Source organism: Dasypus novemcinctus, chromosome 21 (genome assembly GCF_030445035.2).
Source record: "Dasypus novemcinctus isolate mDasNov1 chromosome 21, mDasNov1.1.hap2, whole genome shotgun sequence".
Taxonomy (NCBI): domain Eukaryota; kingdom Metazoa; phylum Chordata; class Mammalia; order Cingulata; family Dasypodidae; genus Dasypus; species Dasypus novemcinctus.
In genome coordinates, this window is record NC_080693.1 from 48,951,553 (window position 1) to 48,971,851 (window position 20,299).

At 50.8% G+C, this 20,299-nt stretch overlaps 1 protein-coding gene across 1 annotated transcript; it reads right to left on the reverse strand.

The window, feature by feature from the left end:
• Window positions 1-2,356: 2,356 nt before the first annotated feature.
• Window positions 2,357-4,273, reverse strand: NOG (noggin). Its single transcript, XM_004481252.5, has one exon. It carries the CDS (start codon window positions 3,717-3,719, stop codon window positions 3,021-3,023), a length of 699 nt encoding a protein of 232 aa, XP_004481309.2. The 5' UTR covers window positions 3,720-4,273; the 3' UTR covers window positions 2,357-3,020.
• Between the last annotated feature and the right edge of the window lie 16,026 nt (window positions 4,274-20,299).

Sequence of the window (20,299 nt, forward strand, 5' to 3'; positions counted from 1 at the left end):
AAGCTGTTATGTGTCTTATCAGCATTAATAACAATGGCCACGTAAGGGGCTGAGCGTTGGTCACAATGTCTCAGGGGCCAGCCCCTCCTCGTCCTCTTCCGGGACTGCCGGGGTCCTGCGCGGTCCCCTCTCGGCGCCCGGAGCGACTTCGGGCCTGCCCTTTGGGTCTGTGCCACCGGTGGTCTGGCCAGCGCCGGTCACGTCTGCAGCCCGGGTCCTCGCCGCGCACACTGGCTCCTGCTCTGAAAGCCGAGAAGCTCGCCGGCTGCGAGAGGGTTTTCCAAGTGGGCAGGGGTGGGGAGGAGGGGCGCGGGCGGGCGGAGGGAGGAGGGGGCGTCGCGGAGGGGAAGACCTCGCATTGTAATCCAATGACATTGCCGACGTGGGGGTGGGGGAGCTGGCCTCGGCGCGCTCTCCGAGTTTTGGCTGCCGGCCCAGCTGGGAATAACTCTCTTCGCATAATTCGCGTGTTTACCAGGCATGAAAATTCTTGCTTTCGGCTCCCCCCTCCCTCGTAAGCCCCCTCCCCGCCTCCCCTCCCCACCACCTCCGCCCCTCGCAAGTGAAACTCTGTCTAAAAAAATATTGGCCCGGGGCACAGAAAGTTTTGCATAAATTCATAAGTGATGAATGGCTGATTTTAACGTTATTTGGGTATTTGTCAGAACTTAACAAATATACATGGGGACGGCGGTTCATAAACTTAAACATCTCAATATCCCCTTTCTTCTGGAAATAAATTACGTTTGTTTGCCCGGCTTGGAGTCTTAAGGTAGCCGACATTAGGAATATTTTAAAAGCCATCATCCATCGAGCATGTCTCCCAGGCGCCAGGAAGATTAAATGAAAGAATCATAAGATGGAGGTCTTTAACTTTTAATCCTTTTACAATGAAGCCTCAGATAGTCGCGGGGGCAGGGTGCCCTCTCTGGGGGGAATAATGCCGTTATTCCTCGGCTCTCAGTTAATGAATACCCTAACGTCTGTCCCACGGCGGACGGAGGCAGCGCCGGGGAGGGGGCTCGGGCTCCCGGGCCAGGCTATTGAAATGAGGAGCCACCGAGGCTGCGTCGGAAGGGAAGAAAGCGCCCGGCTGGAGGGACAGAGCGGGCGGGGCCGGGGGCCTCGCCACTGCGCTGGGGACCCGGCGCAGGTTTGAAATAATTAGCATAGATTCGCCGGGACTCCGGACTGGGCGGGAGGGGGGGGGGGTGCGGGGCTGGAGGGAGGCGCGGGGAGGTGGCCGGGGGATGGGAGGGAGCAAAGGAGAGCGACTTTGGAGTCCAAGATAAATAAAGGGAGTGCGGAGCAGTGTCAGGAAGCCGGCCCACGTGGAGCTGCGCGGATGGGCGCCACCGCGGACGCGGGCAGAGGGACGCACGCGAGAGTCGAGCGCCCGCCTCCAAGAGTTGGCTTCTTCAGGGGTGGGGTGGGGGCGATATTTTGCGGTCCCTTTAAGGGGTAACACGCGTTCGGCCCCTATCGAACCCAAAAGCTCAAAGTGCCGATTCTTATTTCTCCCCTTTCCCCACCCACAAATGGAGTTAAGGGTCCAGAGCAGGGCGCACCCCCTCTCCAACAGGAGATCCCAGAGCTGGCAGTTTACATGCAAATTCAGCCCCCTAGGAAACCTCCGCCCTCAGGGTCCTCCTTAGGTCCCCGGGTGGGGTGGGGTGTGTGGGGGCGGTAAGTGTCAACTCTCCAGCTACCCCCAGCAACTCCGCCCGAGGGCCTGGGATTTCGGGGACTCCAGACCCGTAAGATTCGGGAGGCTGTGTGTGTCGACCCCAGGGGACAGCCTCCGCGCGCACCTCCGTAGCTTCCGGTCGTACAAAGGGTTAACCTGGGCTGGATATTGAGGTGGGGGTGCGGGGCTGGAGGGGGTGGCGGGATCTGGGTGGGCGTGCTGATCCCCCCCCCCCCCCCCATTCCTCGGGGGTCAAGTTTCAGCAGCACTCCACCCCCAGGGTAGGTGTGAAAGACACGTGTCCCCATTGTGAAGGGCCTGTCAGGAAGGACAAAGCAGCCGCCCACTCTACCCCCCGCCCCTCGGCCCAGCCAGGGGTCAGCTCCAGGGGGCCGGCTGGGTGTCGAGGTCACGACGGGCCCGAGCTTTGGTGACACAGGGGGGGAAAGCTGGGCGACTGGGCAGAGGCCACGTGATGCTCAAGTGAAGGGTTTGAGAACAATCCCCCCCCCCTCCACCGGCCCTGAGAAACTCAGCGGCCACCTCCACCACGCCAGAAGAGGGGAGTCCGACAGGACGAGCCCCTTCTCCCAACAGGCGTCAGCACAGCGGCCCCCCCGGGCCCCCCCCCCATCAATCACCAACACAGAATGGCAGCGTCGAGCGTAGTCGGTTTTAGTGGTTTTCTTTAATCCTGCTCTGCACTTTTTTCTCATTTACTACACGGGATATTATAAAGAATAAATAGCAGATACTCTTAATTTACAATGATTAGTCATTCCATTTGTTCTTTATATTTACAATAACTGTAAAATAACATTGAACTCTATAGCTTCTTCGAGGTCCAAGGAAAACCAAAACACTTTCCGAAGAATGGAAAATAGCTTTTAAAAAGTCTTTCTACAAAAGTTCCCCACTCTCTCTTTGTACTTTAAGAAAAAAATATCTCCCCCCCTGCTTCGCCATGCGAAGGGCACTGAAATATAAATAGCAGGTTAACATTATTAGCACAACCAGAATAAGTCTCTTTCTCTGATCTTTTTTTTCCTTTTGCTTATTATTATTTTTTAAAAATACAGTAGAAGCCGGTAACTTTTAACGTATAATACTGACCTTTTAATAAGTAAATTAAAACTGGGACCGTATATATACACACATATACATTCCTACACAAACAGTGCATTACATGAACCAGAAAGCTAGGTCTCTGTAGCCAAAAAAAAAAAGTTCATTGAATCCACTTGCAAGAGGGTGGTGGAACTGGTTGGAGGCGGTGGCGGGTGGGGGTGGGGATCGATCAAGTGTCCGGGTCCGGGCAGGGGGCCCCCGAGTTCTAGCACGAGCACTTGCACTCGGAAATGATGGGGTACTGGATGGGAATCCAGCCGCAGCGCTGGCCTCCGCGCCGCTGACAGCGCCACCGCAGCACGGTGAGGTGCACGGACTTGGACGGCTTGCACACCATGCCCTCGGGCACGGAGCACGAGCGCTTGCTGAAGCAGCTGCCCACTTTCACGTAGCGCGGCCAAAAACGGCTGCCCAGGTCGTTCCACGCATACAGCACCGGGCAGAAGGTCTGCGACCAGAGCCACATCTGTAACTTCCTCCGCAGCTTCTTGCTTAGGCGCTGCTTCTTGCCCGGGGCCAAGCCCTCGGAGAACTCCAGCCCTTTGATCTCGCTCGGCATGGCCCCCGACGGCCGCTGCCGCAGCAGCTGGTCCAGCTCCGCCAGGTCCTCGGCGCCCCCGGCCGCCCCCACGCTCCCGCCGGGCCGGTCCTCGGGGGGCGAGGTAGCCATGAAGCCTGGGTCGTAGTGGCCCCCGAGCAGCGAGCGCAGCAGCGTCTCGTTCAGATCCTTCTCTTTGGGGTCAAAGATAGGGTCCGGGTGTTCAATGAGGTCCACCAGGGGCAGGTTGTCGCTGGGAGCCGGGCGGATGTGGAGGTAGTGCTGGCCGCCGGTCGGTGCCGCCCGCAGCCCCAGGACCACCACCAGGGCGTAGAGGGTGACCCCCAGGCTGGGGCAGCGCTCCATGCCTCCGGCGCGCGCCCGGGGCTGCTGCTTCGTCCCGCGTCCCCGGAGGAGAGCACGCCGAGCTCGCGGCGCCGCCGCCGCGCTCCCCTGCCTCTCCCGAGGCGCCTTACCCGAGGCTGGGCAGGCGCAGGGCCGGCAGCATGAGCGGCGGGGAGAGCCCTTCGCGCAGCGCCGGCTTCCACCCGGGCGGAAAAAGGCACACAAGTTGGCTGCAACTCCTCTCTCCGGTCTATTCGGGAAGGCGACCGCGGCGGGGCATCCGAAATAACTCCAGGGCGACCGCGGGGCGCGGGGGGCGCCGGCTCCTCGCTGCCTTCCCGGGCCGGCGGCGGCGCAGGGCGCGTGGACTAGCCGCTCTCCCCTCCTCCTCCGCCTCCCGCTGCTCGTCCTGCCGCTCTGTGCAGCGCCGCGGGCCGAGCGGGTCCCGGGGGCACTTCCCTCCTCCTGCTCCCGGCTCCGCAGCCGGCTCTGCCCTGCGGACTCCAGCGGCGGCGGCGGCGGCGGCGTCCGCGCACGTTGGCACCGGTTTGTCTGTCTCGCAGGGTCCAAGCCTTTAAATTTCCTGCACTTTCAGCTCCATCACCATGGAAACCACTGACTCTCTCGGCGTTGCCCCCTCCCCCTTCTTCCCCCCAAACAACAACCCCACCCCCCACTTCTCCACCCCCGAGGAGCTGCAGCGGCACAGGATCCGCGGAAGCCGCCTGCGCTCTCCGCGGCGGCGGCAGCGCCCAGGGCTGTGCCCCGCCGGACCCAGATGCCCCGGGAAGCCGACAGCCCGGCTGCCCGCCCCAGCTCACAGGCGGCGGCGGCGGCGGCGGCGGCGGCGGCGGCGGCGGCGGCGGCGGCGGCGGCGGCGGCGGCGGCGGCGGTGGCGCTTGGCAGGTCTCCGCGCAATTTTCTCTCTCCCCCACCACCCACCCCCCTTCTCCTTCTCCTCCTCCTGCAAAATGCACCGCCCCCCTCCTTTCTCCTGGAGCAATGCAACTGGGGCTCTAGGCGCCCCGCCAGGGCCAGTCCTGGGGAGAGCTCGCGGCGGCGCGGGAGTCGGGCTGGAGGGTGCAGGGCCAGTTTGGGGGGGATGGGGGGAAGGCTCGAGGTGGGGCGTGGAGGGCTTCTAACTAGCTGGGTGCTTTGCACTGCGAGGGGAGCTGCAGAGAGGTGCCCGGGACTCGTTTGGCCGTGCAGTTCCGAGCAAGGAATTTCTCCATGTGCATGAAGCGTTTTCCCCGGGCGCGTCTCGCCTTCCTCTCTCCCGGGCTCGGTCTCTGTCCCCTCCCCCAACGCGAGCGCGCGCGCGTACACACACACACACACACACACACGCACACACACACGGTGTGCGCCTCCCCTCCCCCAATGCGCGCGCGCGCGCGCACACACACACACACACACACACACACACTATGCACCCGGGGGGTGCGTGAGCCTCAGCATTGCACGAAGTGATGTAATTGCCAGGAAACACTCCTGTCCGTCTGCCCACCGGGCCCAAGAAGGGGGTCCTCTCCTCACCCTCCTCCTCCTCCTTGACTAGGTCTTGCGCCCTGAGTGGCCGAGTCAGAGGGGCGCGTCCGCTCGCCTGCCGCTCCCCTAGCCCGCCTGGCTTCGCGCGGCAGCGGCTCGGCTCCCTGGAGGCGGCGCGCCCTCTGGTGGCCCACAGCGAGCCCTGCGCCTGGCGCTGACGGGGGTGACTTAGGAGGTGGTTTGTCAGTCGCCCACTCTGCCCAGCTCGGTTTCTGCCTCTGTGTCCTTGTCATTTCGTATGTTTGTGTGACTGCGTGTGTTGATGGGTTCGTTCTGGTTCTGGCTGTTTTCTCGAAGCTCACCAGACCTTCAGTGTAAACAGACTTCCTGAGATTCCTGCTCAAAGCCCCTCAAATTTCACAAGGATGCTTGCACTCCTTCTGCCTCTGCTAAATCGGCCCTAGTGGACATGAGTGGGGACCAGAAACTTTAAAAAGATGAAATGACAGTAGAGGGACCTGAGCCCTGGCTGGGGTTCACCCTGACATAACTTTGTTAACCTTGGACAAGTCACTTTTCTTCCATCTATCTTAGGTTCTGCATTAGTGGCATTATCTTTCAGTAATTCTAAATAAACCTGCATGATGCTTTTTCTTTCAGAAACAGTTTCTCTTTGGTGGAAGATGGGCACTGAAATGACACTTCTGGTTACTCTTTCCTTGTATGAGGAACTGAAATAGGCTGCGATACCCAAACTGAGTTTCCTTTGTGGTAGGATGCAATTGCAGTCTGGATGAAGCTTGAGAAAAGAGACTGGAAGTGGATGACTCAAGAGTTCAGGAGTATTCCACGGAGGAGAAGTTTGGAGGCTCCATTGTGACAATCTCAGTCGCTATAATTTCTTAAAACTTAAAGATTTAGTTTTTTCTTTCAATCTATTCTGCCCTCCCCCCACCCCTCACACACAGATAGAGAAGTTTACGCTCTGTCTAGGAAGAAAATGCACTTTGACAGCATGGCGTATCTCCAAACCCTCAGCAGTTGGGAGGGATGTTCAGTTTTAGCTGAAAACGTTTTCCTAAACTATCAAGGCTAGACAACAACTAGAATTAGGCTATCATGGTACTGCCCCAAAGGAGATTTAGCTTTGATGAATACTGCAGATAAGGACAACTCATTGGTTGTTTGAATTGGGTTGATTCTGAAATAGTGGAATTAGAACCTGACACATAGTAGATTCTTAAACAATACTCATTTATTTCCGATATGCCTTATGGAGGCTTGGCACTAATTTGTTTTCTTCTGAAGATTAAACATGTAGAGCTATCTTGATGATGCTATGAATTAACTAAGAAATGTTTTTTTTCTGTAAAAAGCTCAAAGGCAAATTTTTAGCCCAGCCCCCCAGAGATGGTAGACGTCAATTAGTGACATTTTATCGTACTTTTTTTTTCTGTTCCACCAATCTTCTTCTCTCCTTCAAATCACCTACTTTTGTATGAAATCCAACCCAGATCCCTCAGCCCTTTATTTAGGTGGGGCAAATTTGGCTGAACAGTTTTAAAAAAAGACCCTCAGAATAAAAAAACACACCATGTTTGAGATTAGATTGGGTGATCTGTTTATGGAGTGTGCACTGGTAAGGACCATGGGGAAAATGACAAAGGACGAGAACTCACAGGGAGTCTCTACCCCACCCCCAGGACTTGGGTGGTACAGTTAAGGAAGATATGACAAGCATATGAAGGAAACATTAATAGGGCGTGGGGAAATCCATAAATACCCAATAATAGTGTAGACCCGAGTTTCACACCCTTTTAAAACCTACATGCCCCCTTTTGAGCAATACAACAATTTCATGCCGTCTTTTGAATGTCCTTTGGAATTTTACAATTCCCTGTGCGCTCAAAAAGAAGCCAGAGTGATTATAATACTAGAAATAGTGTTTTTGAACCACTCCGGGAAATGCATCTATTTTTTTGAGCATGGCTTCGTTTCTGAGGCCAGCACCTGTCTATTCCTTCAGTACATGGGCTACCCCCCACCCTATGCCACACTGGGGTAGCCCATGTACTGAAGGAATAGAAGGATGCTGGCCTCAGAAACTAAGCTGTGCTTGAAGAACATAGATGCATTTACGCAAGGAGGGAGAGGAGGAGGTCTGAGACACGGGATAAGAGTCTGCGTGGAGAAGAGGGCCACCATGTATGAGGGGCTGGGGAGTGGAGGAAGACCAAGTCGCAGAGGAACTCAACACGACGACGACCCTTGGACCAGGTAAGTTTCGGTTGAAATTCTGCTGTGCTGCTCACCACCTTAACACAGGCACCATCACCGTCCCAAGCTTCCATTTCCTCGTCTGTTCAGAGGGATAGCACACACCTCCCAGAACCATGCCATATAAAGAAATCCCAGCCTAGCAGAGTGCCGGGGGCACGCTGTCTAGTGCGCAATAGACTGTCCACAGATGCTAGTTTTTTGGGGAACTCCTGCTGCCCTCAATTTGTCAGTCCCCTTAAGTTTGAGCTGGTGAAGGCTGAACAGGGAAGGGGATGCTGTTGATCCCAACACCTTTGGGTCTGCTTCCCACCCACTCAACAGGTGCAGCAGAGCTCTTCTTGGTGGCTGCCACACTTCAGAAGTTGGGAGAGAGGGGACTGGAATTTCCCGGGGGGCTCAACAGCCCACCCATTGCAATGTTTCCGCTGCTCGATTGAAGAGAGAGCTTGACAAGAAGGACAAAGGGGGCTGCATTTCTTCAAAAGGAAGCTGTAGGGTGGGAGATGGGCCAAAGGAGGGCAGGCTCTCCGCTCAGCTTTCTGATCAGGTTCTGGCTGTGCCGGGTGTTTGGATTTCAGTGGGGACTGGCTGGGGACCAAGGAGGTCTCGGCAGGCTCCACAGGACTACTCTAATCCGTGAGGCAAGCCGAGGCCCATTCTCGACTCTCTCCACCCCAGGATTTCCATCATTGAAAAATGGTCAGGCGAGGAAAGATTGAAGCGCTCCCCTGGACAACTGCCTCGGTGATTCTGGGTGGCCAGCCAGAGGAGCCCAAGGGTGCATTTATGCATCTTATCTTATTTTGACTGTGATTCTAGGTAAAAATCAACCATTTTCTTACATCTTTGGCCCTGGAAACATAGACCTGAGGCGGCTATGGGTGACGTGCAAAGGGCACGGTATGTAAGGTCCGAAAACCTGGGGCCTACCGGCCGTGTGACCTCGGGGGAGTCACGTTAGCTCTCTGGGCCCCCAGCACACGACACTGTGCAGGTGGCAGTCTCTTCTGCCTGCCTGTAAGAGTCCTGCGGCTCACCTTTGTCCCAGGAGGTCGGGAACTGAGGCCCCATAAAGAAGCAAGCACTAGAGCTGCCAACTCCGGAGTCCCTGCCATCCCAGGCACAGCGGGAACCACCGCTGTCAGCTGCCGATGGTCCTGCAGCTCCCATCCATGCTGAACCTGATGGACTTTCTCAAAGATCCAAAGAGCATTTCCGGGCCTGGCCCGGTTTATCAAAGCGAGGGAAAGTAAGCAAGGAGGTTTTCTCCTTTCTTTGCTTGACTGCCCAAAGACGGGGAGAGTGGCAATGTCCTCTGCCTGAGGCCATGGGTGGTCTCTCCCCAGAGCCTCCAGGGTGCAGGGGGGACCCTGGCCAGGTCAAGACTCCCAGGGTGGGTGTGGCGATCCAGCTCAGCCTCACAACATCTTATACTTTTTGCGCGTGTCGGTCCATCAGGTTCTGGTCAGAACAGTGAAGTGTTGGGGGGGTCGGTGTGGGGGACAAAAGAGGGGGTACATAGGAGGACAGAGAGAGCGAAGAGGGGAGAAATTACCTTTTAAAAGGTGAGCTGGGTGGGAAAGGTGGTAAATAAATGTGAAATGTATTTTCAGAAACAGAGATAATGCTTAAGAGCATAGCAGGAGGGACGCTTGGGCCAGCTTTCTCCAGCGACGGCCCCTTCCCTTCCTCAGTCTGGCTCCTGCTCAGCCTGCGGCCCCCTCCCCATCTGGCTCCACGCTGGGGAAGGGGAGACGTCTCTGGAGCCCAGTGGCTCATTCATCTCCTGATAAACTGTTTATCTGAGTTTTAACGAGGGCGCCTCTCTTCCAGCCCTGGAGACAGAAGCCTCTGCGTGTTTAGCCTGCCCTGATGTGGGGGGCCTGGGGGTGGGGGGCGGGGGCGATGCCTGAGGGCAGATCTTCTCCCCTTTCCTCGCCTGCACAGACAGGGGCTCTGTGCTTCGCCCTCCGCTCCTGGCTTCGCTTAGCGCTTCTTCCCTGAAGCCTGGGTCTAGGATGGAAGCAGGGTTTTCCTAGGGAGAGGAAATTCCCTTTGCCGTCTCTTTTTCTCCGTCCAGTGCCTTAAAAAGATGCATGTGTGTGTGTGCGAGCATGTGTGTGTATATTCCCAATAAATCAGCATTGTGGACTCTTACTATTTATGACCCAATATTTCAAAAGAAGGCGAGTTTCTGAAGGCCAGCCCCCCTAGTGAACTGCCGTGGGGAATTTACACACAGTCTCCCCGCGAGCTCACAAGCACCCATCTCGACCTGGGCTCCCATTTCCTCCGGCCCCCCTCCCCTCCATCCTGCTTGCTCAGATAGATGTTCATTGAGATAATAAGGTCTACTTGCCTTTTCCCCCCGCAAAGCTCAAGGTAACAAGGAGACAGGAGTGGAACTGAGTGAAAAATAAAGTGAAAAGCCATTCCCATTTCAGGTGGGCAGTGATTCACAGGTCCCAGCTACTGAGCCCACCAACATGCATTTTCCTACCTCGGAATGACTTCTCCAGCCCCCAACTCAGCCTCTTCAGTCCCTGAGGAGTGGCGCTGCCTTGCAGATGCCTCCCCGAACCTCTCCTGCCATCTCCCAAGCTTCTAGGGTTTCATTTCTTCACCAGGTGTGCACCCCAATGACAGGCACTCTGCTGTTCAAGGTGTGAGATGCAGCGCTTTCTCTTGAGGGACTCAAAGATAGTGGGAAAAAGGCAAAATAAAGCAAAAATTACAATTCAGGGTATCAACTGCCCCACTGATGCATAAAAGTTTCGGGGAGGACAGGGGATCAGAAAACAATCCCCAGGAGAACTCATGTCCCAGTTGTGTCCTGAAAGGCCAACAGGAGCTCACAGGCCAGCAGGGCTGAGGAGGAAGGCACCAGCTACGTGACATTTTGGGCAGGGCGGGGGGGCAGGGCAGCACGTTCTGGGAGCAAGTTGGCAGTGTTGGAGTGGGGGTTTGGGGGGAACACAAGCCTGGCTTGGTGGGTCATAGAAGGGCTTAAACAGTTTTAAGTCCCATTTGAATTTAGGCTTGGGTTTAGAAATACTAGAAAGAAATCTTGGAAATCCTATCAACATGGTGATTACAGGTCTTAAGTATTTCAGGTCAACTCTATTCGAAAACAAACAAAAAAATATTTGATTCTGGGTTATATCACACTTGAAATTCAGGCTGTTCAGCCCTAAAGCAGTTGCTTTTAATGTCAGTGCAACGCTATGTCATGTGCAGGGAAAACTCCTGAAACGAGTGATGTTTATAAATCGTTATTTGTAATGATCACCCCTAAAGAATGAGATAAGTGTGTAAGAGGAGCTCACTTTTTATTTGAACTTATCATTCTGTAAATCTGCTTGAAAAAACAAAACCAAAAAAGTCATTATGTTAGGGAAAATCAATATGAGATTAAAATTTAGAAAAAATAACTTACCCCAGACATTAGTAAAGCTGGAAATGGTCTATGAAGTACTAGGTGTTGAAAAGATTTTTGAAGCCAGCATTGCTGCAGGGCAGGACCGACTCCCATTCTTAGGTGATCTTAGTTTAGTTGAATGGTTCAGTGCTCATCTACGAGGGTAAAGTGAGGGAGAAGCACATTCAGTCATTTCTTTTAAGTGAGGAGCTTTTGTGCACAGGGGTGTATATAAATATGCAAGTGACAGTTTCAAGACACTTTAATCTCCCATCTCAGGCATCTAAAGAGAAATCATACTGCTTTCAAGATAAAGCAATACCTGCATCAATACCCACCACTGGGCTGAGAAACAAAACAAAACTAAAATGCACCAAAACCCAATCTTATGCTTGATTGAAACTCTGCCGTCTGGAATGAGCTTGAGGTGGGGACTGGGGACTACAGGTAAGTAACCTAAATTGATCATTTGGAAGATGGGGGTCCCTGATTGACTACAATAGGTGCCCTCTCTCCCAGTTTCCAACCTTAGCAACAATAATATAAATTAACAGGTTCGGGGAATTTACTACCTGCTTTACAAACATGTCTTATCTAAATCTCACATGAGCTTCTGGGGTAGGGACAATTATTTTCCCATTTTGTAGGTAGGGAAATTGAGGCCAGGAGAGGCAGGGAGCTTGCCCAAAGCCACGGTCTTTGACTGGTCATCACTAGAGGCAGCGAGAGGCTTCTTCGGTCAGGGTGGTGGGCACAGAGCGGCTTTCCTAAACCAACCCCCTATCTGCTGCCCTTGTGCTCTGAATCCCTATTGGACTTACTTCAAGTGTCATCAGTACCAGCAGGCCAGAGAGGTTTACTAGTGGGCAAGTAACTTTCGGTAACCTGGTCACGTAGGGGTGAGGGCTCATTCCGTCTTCCCCACCCCCGCCCCCCCAGCCCCCCCGTCCCATAATGGAGCATGACTGCAGTAAAACAAGGCTTTTGATCAAGCTTCTCCACATCACTTTCAAGACAAACAATGTCCCTGAAACCCCCAACTGCTTTTATTTTTCTTATATCTAAGGTTTCACCTTAGTGTCTTCACCCAGCTTCATTAAAAAATACCCTCAGTTAAAAAAAAATCCTTGAATTTCTTTATTGTCATTCACAAAACATACCTGCAGAAAATGAAAGGGAGTCTTAAATGTTATATAAACAAGCTCCTTAAATTTCTAAAAGGAGTCCCTCTCTTCCCTCTAACCCATCCAGCATCCTCCACCTACCGCAAAAAAAATTTTTTTTCCATCTGCTCTTTGGCATAGTAAGATCATATGTAAATGTATCACTAAAAATAAAAATAAAAATAAAGAAAGTAGTGGCTAGTCCCTCACCAGCATGGCTGAAGAGCATGTTCATGTTTCAGTACAGGATTTTTGTAAGGTATGATTCATTATTCACAGGATTTTTAGGGAAAAAAAATTTAGTTTTTAAAATTATTTTATTCGTTTAAGTTAAAAAAGTGTTTTTTTCCCCCCACACATGATAAAGAGGATAGATAAGGTTAGAGCAGAGGACAATGTCCTGACCCCTCTGTTTCTCCCCACAACATGAGTCCAGGTCACTTTACAATTTTAGACAAGTGTCTCTTTCCTCACACAAGGGCTTAACCATGTTAACTAGTTAATGTAAAGCTTGATTAAACTCGCGCAGATAATCCCTAAAATGTTGGGCCCTTGAAGTGCCTGGAGGTGGCAGGGAGGGGGCGGGCTGGTAATGAGGCAAGGTTGCGCTTGCAGCCTCATTTTCCCTTCGCATTGTTTCTACAGTGAATGACCACCACGGTTCAGCAAAATACATTGAGAAAAAGGCAAAGCTGCCTCCCTGCCCTCCTCAAGGCTTTGAGTCACTGCGGACGAACCTTTACAATGTAATAAGAGGCATCATAATTATCATGCCCCGGGGGTAAGAAAACCCTGGCAGATCACATTTTATAGAACTCTGCTTTTCTTTAGACCCTAGCCAAGGAGGAATGGCAGCCACGCTTTAGACTAAATGTTTATGGCTTAGCCTTTTCCAACAGCATGAACATTTACTTCTGAGGTAGTCCGATTGTCCCGACCATGATTTAAATATTCTTCTTCTAAATATTTTGACAGTGAGGGAAGTGTTGGGACACTTGTCCTCATTTAGGGACTTCACTTCAGGGCTGCGCCTGGTGGCGGGATGGCGCCGTGGGGGTTTGGTGAGGCCTCTGCTAGGTCCTCGGTGCGGTTCCTTCTCTCACCAAAGTAATTGTCATTAGCCGCTGGAGAAGCAGGGTTGCAGATAGTACTGGCCCAGCCAAGTCACAGCAGCTTCCTGCTGAAATGCACAGAGTGTCTCTCTCATGTCTCCGGAAGACTAAGTGTTACTGAAATAGAAACAGGCTAAAATAAACCGGCATGGAGAAAAGGAATTACTTATGATTATTCAAAAGCCTCTATGGAATCCCAGGGTTCATCTCATGATAAAGTTATGACATCTGATGCCTTTTCCAGTCTGACCCCAACTACCTTTCCCTTATTGTCTCTTCCCACTCCCTGCCCTTCATCTCTTGCTCAGCTCATCTGGAGCTCCTTGGAGGTCCCCGCTCATAGTCTGCTCTTTCGCACCTGCTATGTGTTCTGCCAACTCACCTTCTCCCTTTTGCAAAGTCAGTCGCAACCTTCGAGATCCTAGATGCTTAAACATCCCTTGCTCCATTGTTGATTGTCTCCGTACAATATCATTTGTCCCCTCCTCTCGATCCTACACCTTTCTGTCCTTTTCTCTTCATCACAGATGACCAGCTGGCATGCCAGGCTGTTGTCTGCCTTTACTGCTTGACAGCAACCCCTTATGGGAATTCAGCTCCATGTTCCTAAGGTCCAGCATTGTGTCGTATACAGCAAGTGCTCAGTGAATGAGTGAAGCCCTGACCTTGCTTCATGGGTTCTGGTTAACGTAGTGGGTGGAGAGAAACCACGGTGGTGAAATCCATACCCAGCACCTAATTAATGCAGACAGATCCCTCACAGGGGTCTGGGAAATAAAAAGGCTGATTTGAACAAATCAGATGCTCTCCTGTTTAATCGGTACCGCAATGTGTTACTTGCCTTTGCTGAACTGGAGATGGCCTGGTTGCTGGACCAATACCCACAGCAGCCCAAATCCTCCCCAGTGAGCAGCTCTGCACCTTGAGGTCAGCTGACTTTGGTTGCAGAAGCAAGCAAGGGCATCGGAGGGGTGGTGGATGGTTGGCACTATCCTAGGAAGCTGCAGCTTGGGGTGGGGGGGACAATGGAGCAGGTGAATGATCCCAGGTCATTCTGGGGAGGCAGCAGCCACCATGTCATGCCAGGTAAAGTCAACCTGTGTTCTTGGAAAAGAAGATTGTTGAGTGTCCCACCCCCATCTCTGAGACCCCAGGACCCTGTCTTTGTTGGAACGATCTGCCCTCTCTCTGCCCTACTGCCTCCAGTTCTTGGTATCTTGTTGGAGAGCTGGATTCAGAAGCAGTTTCCAAAAGGGCAGAGGAGTACTTATCTCTCTGAGGACTAGGTGCTCCTTGGTGTCTGGTTTCTCTTTGTGTAGCCAAAGGGAGCTGCACACCATGAGGCACGGTGAGCACTCACTGTGGTTGACGGAATCAATGACTGGATTCACTGTCAACACAACTAGGTGCAATTCCCTAAACATCCTTTAGGCACTCTGAGCTGTCATTCCGCGCACACAATTGTGCAGATAATCGCAAAGTTGCCCCTCTGCAGATTCTTTTCCCAGCTTGAATGATGCAACCCAATGCAAGAGCTTCTCAGGGGCAGCTGGACATCACTGGGTTCTGTCCACCTGGCACAAAGGGCAATGCTTTGAAGAAGAAATGGATTAAGGTATTGGATGACAGTTTCTGTAGCCAGGCCCAGAGCCTGCACTGAATTCCCTCCCCCAAGTAGGGTGACTGAGCAGAGCTCGTCAGGCTTCCTTCTCTCCTTCCTGACTTTCCTCCAGCCTCCATTGTCCTCCAGGGGCAGAGGAGGTGGAAAAGGGTGGCTCCTCATACCCCTGGCTGAGGTCAAGCATTCTGGTCAAGGTAATGGGGTTTCTTCACCTGTTTGCCCTACGTTGTGGCAGTGTGAAGATGCAACAGCTTAACAAGAAAGTTGATGTCAAATTCTTCTCTTCCTCCTCCTTCTCGACAACTACTCAGTTCTGCCGGCTCAGTGCTAAATGCATTATATTTGTTATCTCATTTAGTCCTCAAAACATCTCAGTTTAAAAGTGAGGGCAATAAAACTCTGAGGGTTCAGAGGACCTGAGCAAGATCACCCAATTAATGACTCGACTGGGGTTAATTCAACGCCTAACCCCCAGACTTGTGCTCTGTTCTACACAGCCTCTTTTTGTTTCATCTGGCATTCCACTTTTGGTGTTCCTTATGCAACTATCAAATCTGGAGGGTGGTGGTAGAGTCGGGGAGAGACACAAAAGTGGACTTCAAGGCGACCCACAAAGTAGTAGTGTAAATTATTGATGAATGCAAAATATGTGTGGTAAAACTTATACCCATATAGGAATTATAGGCACCAACTTGGGGACAGTGGTTACCTCTACGAAAAGAAAGAGAGTGAGGTATTGGGTGAATATTTATATGTATTTATAATGGATTCGTTCTTTAAAAATAAAAAAGAGAGGTTAATCAAAGCAAAAAATGAAATAAAAACCTCTGGGGGTCAGTGAGGGAGGAGTAGAACAGCTTGATAGACAGTTTCCCCTCATATGCCATCTTGCCTTGGCTTGTCCCTCATCAGGGGAAGGTAGACACAGAGCGAGGTGGGCCTCCCTCCCCGTGATCCTCCGCTTGATCGTCAGCAGGCAGCGTCCTTGCTTCAGGTGGGCCAGGAGCTGTGGCCATTTCTCGGTTCTCTCTTCTGTCACTCTTATGAGCACTGGACTCATTTGGGCTCAGAGGAAGTTCATCTGAAAATAAAAGCGGTCCTTCAAGGTCCATTTGGATTGAAAGACTCCCTTCCTGGTAGCCTCTGAGGCTGACGCATGACTCCCGCCAACCCCCTGCATATAGTAACAGGCCTGTCAGCCAAGGCAAGTCTGCCGAACCTCAGAATCCCAAATTAGCACCTAGCCCTTCGATAGGACAACTCTGGCTTAAAGTTTAAGTGCAACCTTGACAGTCCTACCATCCTGAGGGAGGCCTCGGCCCGGCTCTCATAGGATGCTCTTTCTTCAGAGGAATGCGGCCGTGGGTACAGTGTGGTGTCTGCAAACAGTCAGCGCCTACAACTGCAATTAAGGCATTTCAATGGAGGCGTTAGCCACAGTCAAAGTCGAACAGTCTCACCCATGAAATTCATAATGGGATAAAAGTTCCATTCCGGGACTGACAACTTCAAATGGAATTTGGTGTAATCTTTTATTTATTGGCAGGGTTGTCGGAGTGGGGGATGGGGTCTACACAAATCCACCTCTGCCCGCACTCCAACCACCCTGAGCTTCCAAGGATAAAAGTGAGGGTTGGGATTATATTTCGAGGGAAGCAAGGCTATATTTAAATATGCTTTGGAAAGTGTGGCTCCATGTCTGAGGCAGCCCAGGGCGACTGCTTCATCCAGCTTGGCCTGGGACATTCCAAAGCATCATATTGAGGCCTTGTGCTAATTGGTTCCAATTTATCAGTTCCAATTTCTCGTGTACCAGGGCCAAGGCTGAACGCTCGAAGCTTTCCGAGGGAATCAACACCCTGGCTTTATTCCAGGAGCCAAGGAAGGCTTCCATGTTTTGCCTCTGTCACTGGTTTTTGCTGATGACGATGGTTGTTTGATTAATTCTCCCATGCCCCTTCCTTTGAACCGAAGTTTACCCAAGTCATTATTTTATTAGCTGCCTCTTGGTCGATCTTTCAGCAACTTCAGTTCATCTGATTTACACAAAAGCAGCGAATTTTGGCATGCAGTATGGAGCGAGCCAGGAGAGCCAGGGTGGGGGAGAGGGGTGGATTTATTTGTAATTACAGTAGGGCTCTTGCTCACGTCCCACCGTTCTGCTCATTCACAGGCTCCGGCCAGGGCTGGCGCCAAGATCTCCAAGTTGCCCTGTGTTTATGTCATTGAGACGAGGACAATATTTCAGAGTGGAGCCAAGCCACAGGGATCCACTCTATAAAACCCTCACTAAAAATAGATACTCCAACCCCTCCCCAGGCCCCCTCCCCGCCTCCATGACTCCCCCATGCCTGCCCCCAGCGCTAGCAGCACCCAGCTTCAATTCGCAGGGAGACAAGCGTGCCAAATCGGCTGAATCTTGCAGCTCTGGGGAACTGGTAAACTCTTTTCTTCTTGAGGGGCTTTAACCCAGAATAAAAGGTGTCAATTAGCAGCCCTTAGAGCTGACAGGGCAATTAAAGCTAAATAGAGAGAGAGAGAGAGCCGCTAGAAGGAGGGAAGGAGAGAGAGAGAGAGGGACTGAGAGAAAGAGATGGAAAAGATTTCAAATGTATTCTTGGTGACAGCTGCATTTTTGAGGAGGGTGAGCCTCTTAAACTACAACTGTCTGTTTTGATATATTTGCACTTGTGAAGTGATATTTTTCAGTGAACACTGATATTCCCAGCTTATTACACTTTTCATGCTGGCTCTGAGCTGGTTGGGAAAATTAAAACAAACACAAGGCAAAAGGATCTTGTCTTTACAAACTCTCCCAACTAGCCTGTGCCTTTACAGCGTAAATCAGATGCATCAGGAAATTGGGAGGGTGAAAGGGTGAGGTTGGAGGGCACCGGCCCTCAGCTCTGCATGGTGCTTCTGGGGCTCCCAGAGCTCAGAGCTGATGAGAAGGTCATGATGCCTTTGCACCCCCTTGGCTTTTGCCACCAGCTTGGTTTCCTAGCCTAGGACCCCAAGTCAGGTTATAAAACTTTTGGGAAACAAAGTCTTTTGGGCTTACTCCCTGGTGACCTTCCTTTATAGTCAACCTTTGGTTTGGGACTTGGGAGAGCCTGAGATTGTCTTATGCAGAATGGAATTCCTAACAAGGGCAGTATTGATTTTGATTCACTGTTGCAACACACCAGCTCATGGGAATGGATTCAAGAGGCAAATCCACTGCATGGATAAGAGGTGCCTGTGCACAGGGCTGGGCACCCAGAGGAGTAGAGCAGTATCAGCTGGCAGGTGAGTGGGGGGACCTAGGGCTACATAGACCTTTGCCAGCATCCTTCCTTCTCCCTCTAGCTCCCAGCCCATGGAGGAAGCAACAAGTCCAGCTTCTGAGAATATGCTCCCCAAGTCATCCTTGCTCTTTTGGCTCCAAAATTCAGTCTCGCACCCACCCGATGGCTGCATTTTCTTCTCCCTTACTAATTAAGAAGAACTACTGTTTCTATAATACCCACTTGGCTCTGAGGTTGCATAAAGGCTTTCCATGCCTTGAATATGAATATGAGGTGAAATATTGAATATGAGGTAAAAACTACTGTTTAACCTATTTTATGTAAGAGGAAACTGAGGCTGAGAGAAGTTTAGTAACCTAACCTTTTCAAGCTCAACCAGCTGGTAAATAGTGGAGCTGGGATTTGAACCAAAGTCTAAATCAAAAGGCTGTGCTCTAAATCATGACCACATACTCCTTCTGTATGGGACTCTCATCCATCACCAAGAAAACCTTGCTATCAGTGTTCATTTGGAGGCGGCTAAGCTTTGAGGCTTTAGTAAAAGGGGACTTGCCCGTGTGAGGACTCTTGACTCTGCAAGGACAAAGTTCAACATGCTTAGAATCAGCAGCTTTGAGCTAAAGGGATCAGAAAGAGTTATTTAGTTGAGGGCATCTCAAACTATGGTCCAAGGCTCCTGGATTTCTAACCACCTATTCTCGGGAGCCCAGCTAGCCTGGTTTTTGTGCTCAAAGGGCCTGTCTCTTGGTGAGGCATCTAGTTCAGACTCCTCCAGTCCAAAGATGGTCACATGGTTAGTTTTGCAGGTGAAGTCAGAATCAGCACTCGGCTGTCTCTGGGACTATTTTTGCTAATAGATAGTTCTTTCAAGCTCTGGATTTCAGGTCCACTTGCATATTTGAAGGCTCTAAGGGCAGGGGTTGATTCTAGGGGCTTTAATAGATATCTGGTAAGTGAATATTTAATGTAAAAACAATTTAGGAGTCGTTACAGTTCGGTAATACTTGCCATGCTAATTGTAGACTTTGCGCTCAGGGATATTGATATTAGGCCACAGTTCTGTCCACTAATCTCCATGGATTAAATCAAGCCTGATATTCTGAGTTCTTCTTCATTTATTCTACATTCAGTAATATTTTATAACGTGCCTACTATGTGCCAGGCATTGTTCTAGACTGTAAACAAAACAAATTCCCTACCCGTGCCATCTCCCACTAATCTACTTTGTGAAGAATCTATATTTCATATTACTAAGCGGTTGGTATTTGGTTTGCTGGCGCTTGGAAGAAGAGAGGCTCAGTTTAGTTTCTTCTACTTGGAGGCATTGACTGCATTTACTGTTTTGTTTGCTTGTTTGTTCTTTCTTATTTGTTACTATGCCAAAATGAAAATGTTCTACTTTTAAAATTTTGGCTTTAAAAGTTACAGCATAATACATACTGGTTGTAAAAAAATAATGCAGATGTGTGTAAAGTAACAAAACAAAGGTCTCCCTTACCCGTCCTGAGAGCAGTCACTGTTAATGGTTCAGTGGTGTATATTCTTCCCCTTTTAATATAAGTGGGAGGCCATCCCTGGAGGGTAGAGGCCTGGGGCCATTCAATCTGTGTAGCTAGCTGCCAGGATACTCCTACTCCATGTGGTTCTGCACTGTCAGCATCTTTATAGGCCTCTTAGGATCTCACCTAAGATGGAAATTACAAAACTGAATTTTAATGATATTCAGAAAAGAGTAAAGACAAGCAAGCCCCTATAGCCCCCTTTCCTTGCCCCACTTTCCCTAAATCACAGGCCCAGGACGATCCGGGCCTCTATTTGAGGTTCAAGAGATGGGCCTTAATCTTAGTTTCTTTCTTTCTCTTTTAAAAATTTTTCATCCTCCTATTCATGTTATTTTGAAACTTGCTATCTATCTATCTATCTATCTATCTATCTATCTATCTATCTATCTATCTATCTATCTATCTATCTATCATTATCTACCTTTATATTCCTGACTGTATAAACAGAATAGCTCAGTCTTTTTCATGCTGCATGCTCTTCCATAGCACAGAGGTATCATGATTTAAAAAACATCAGTTTTCCTAAGACGGGACATTTTGATTCTCTCCAAAGTTTTGTTGTTATAGACAAAGCTGAACTAGAGTAGCCTTGAACACATGTCTTTTGCTCACCCATGTGAATATTTAGGATAGATTCCTAAAAGTGAATAGCTGCATCTAAGGGTTGTGC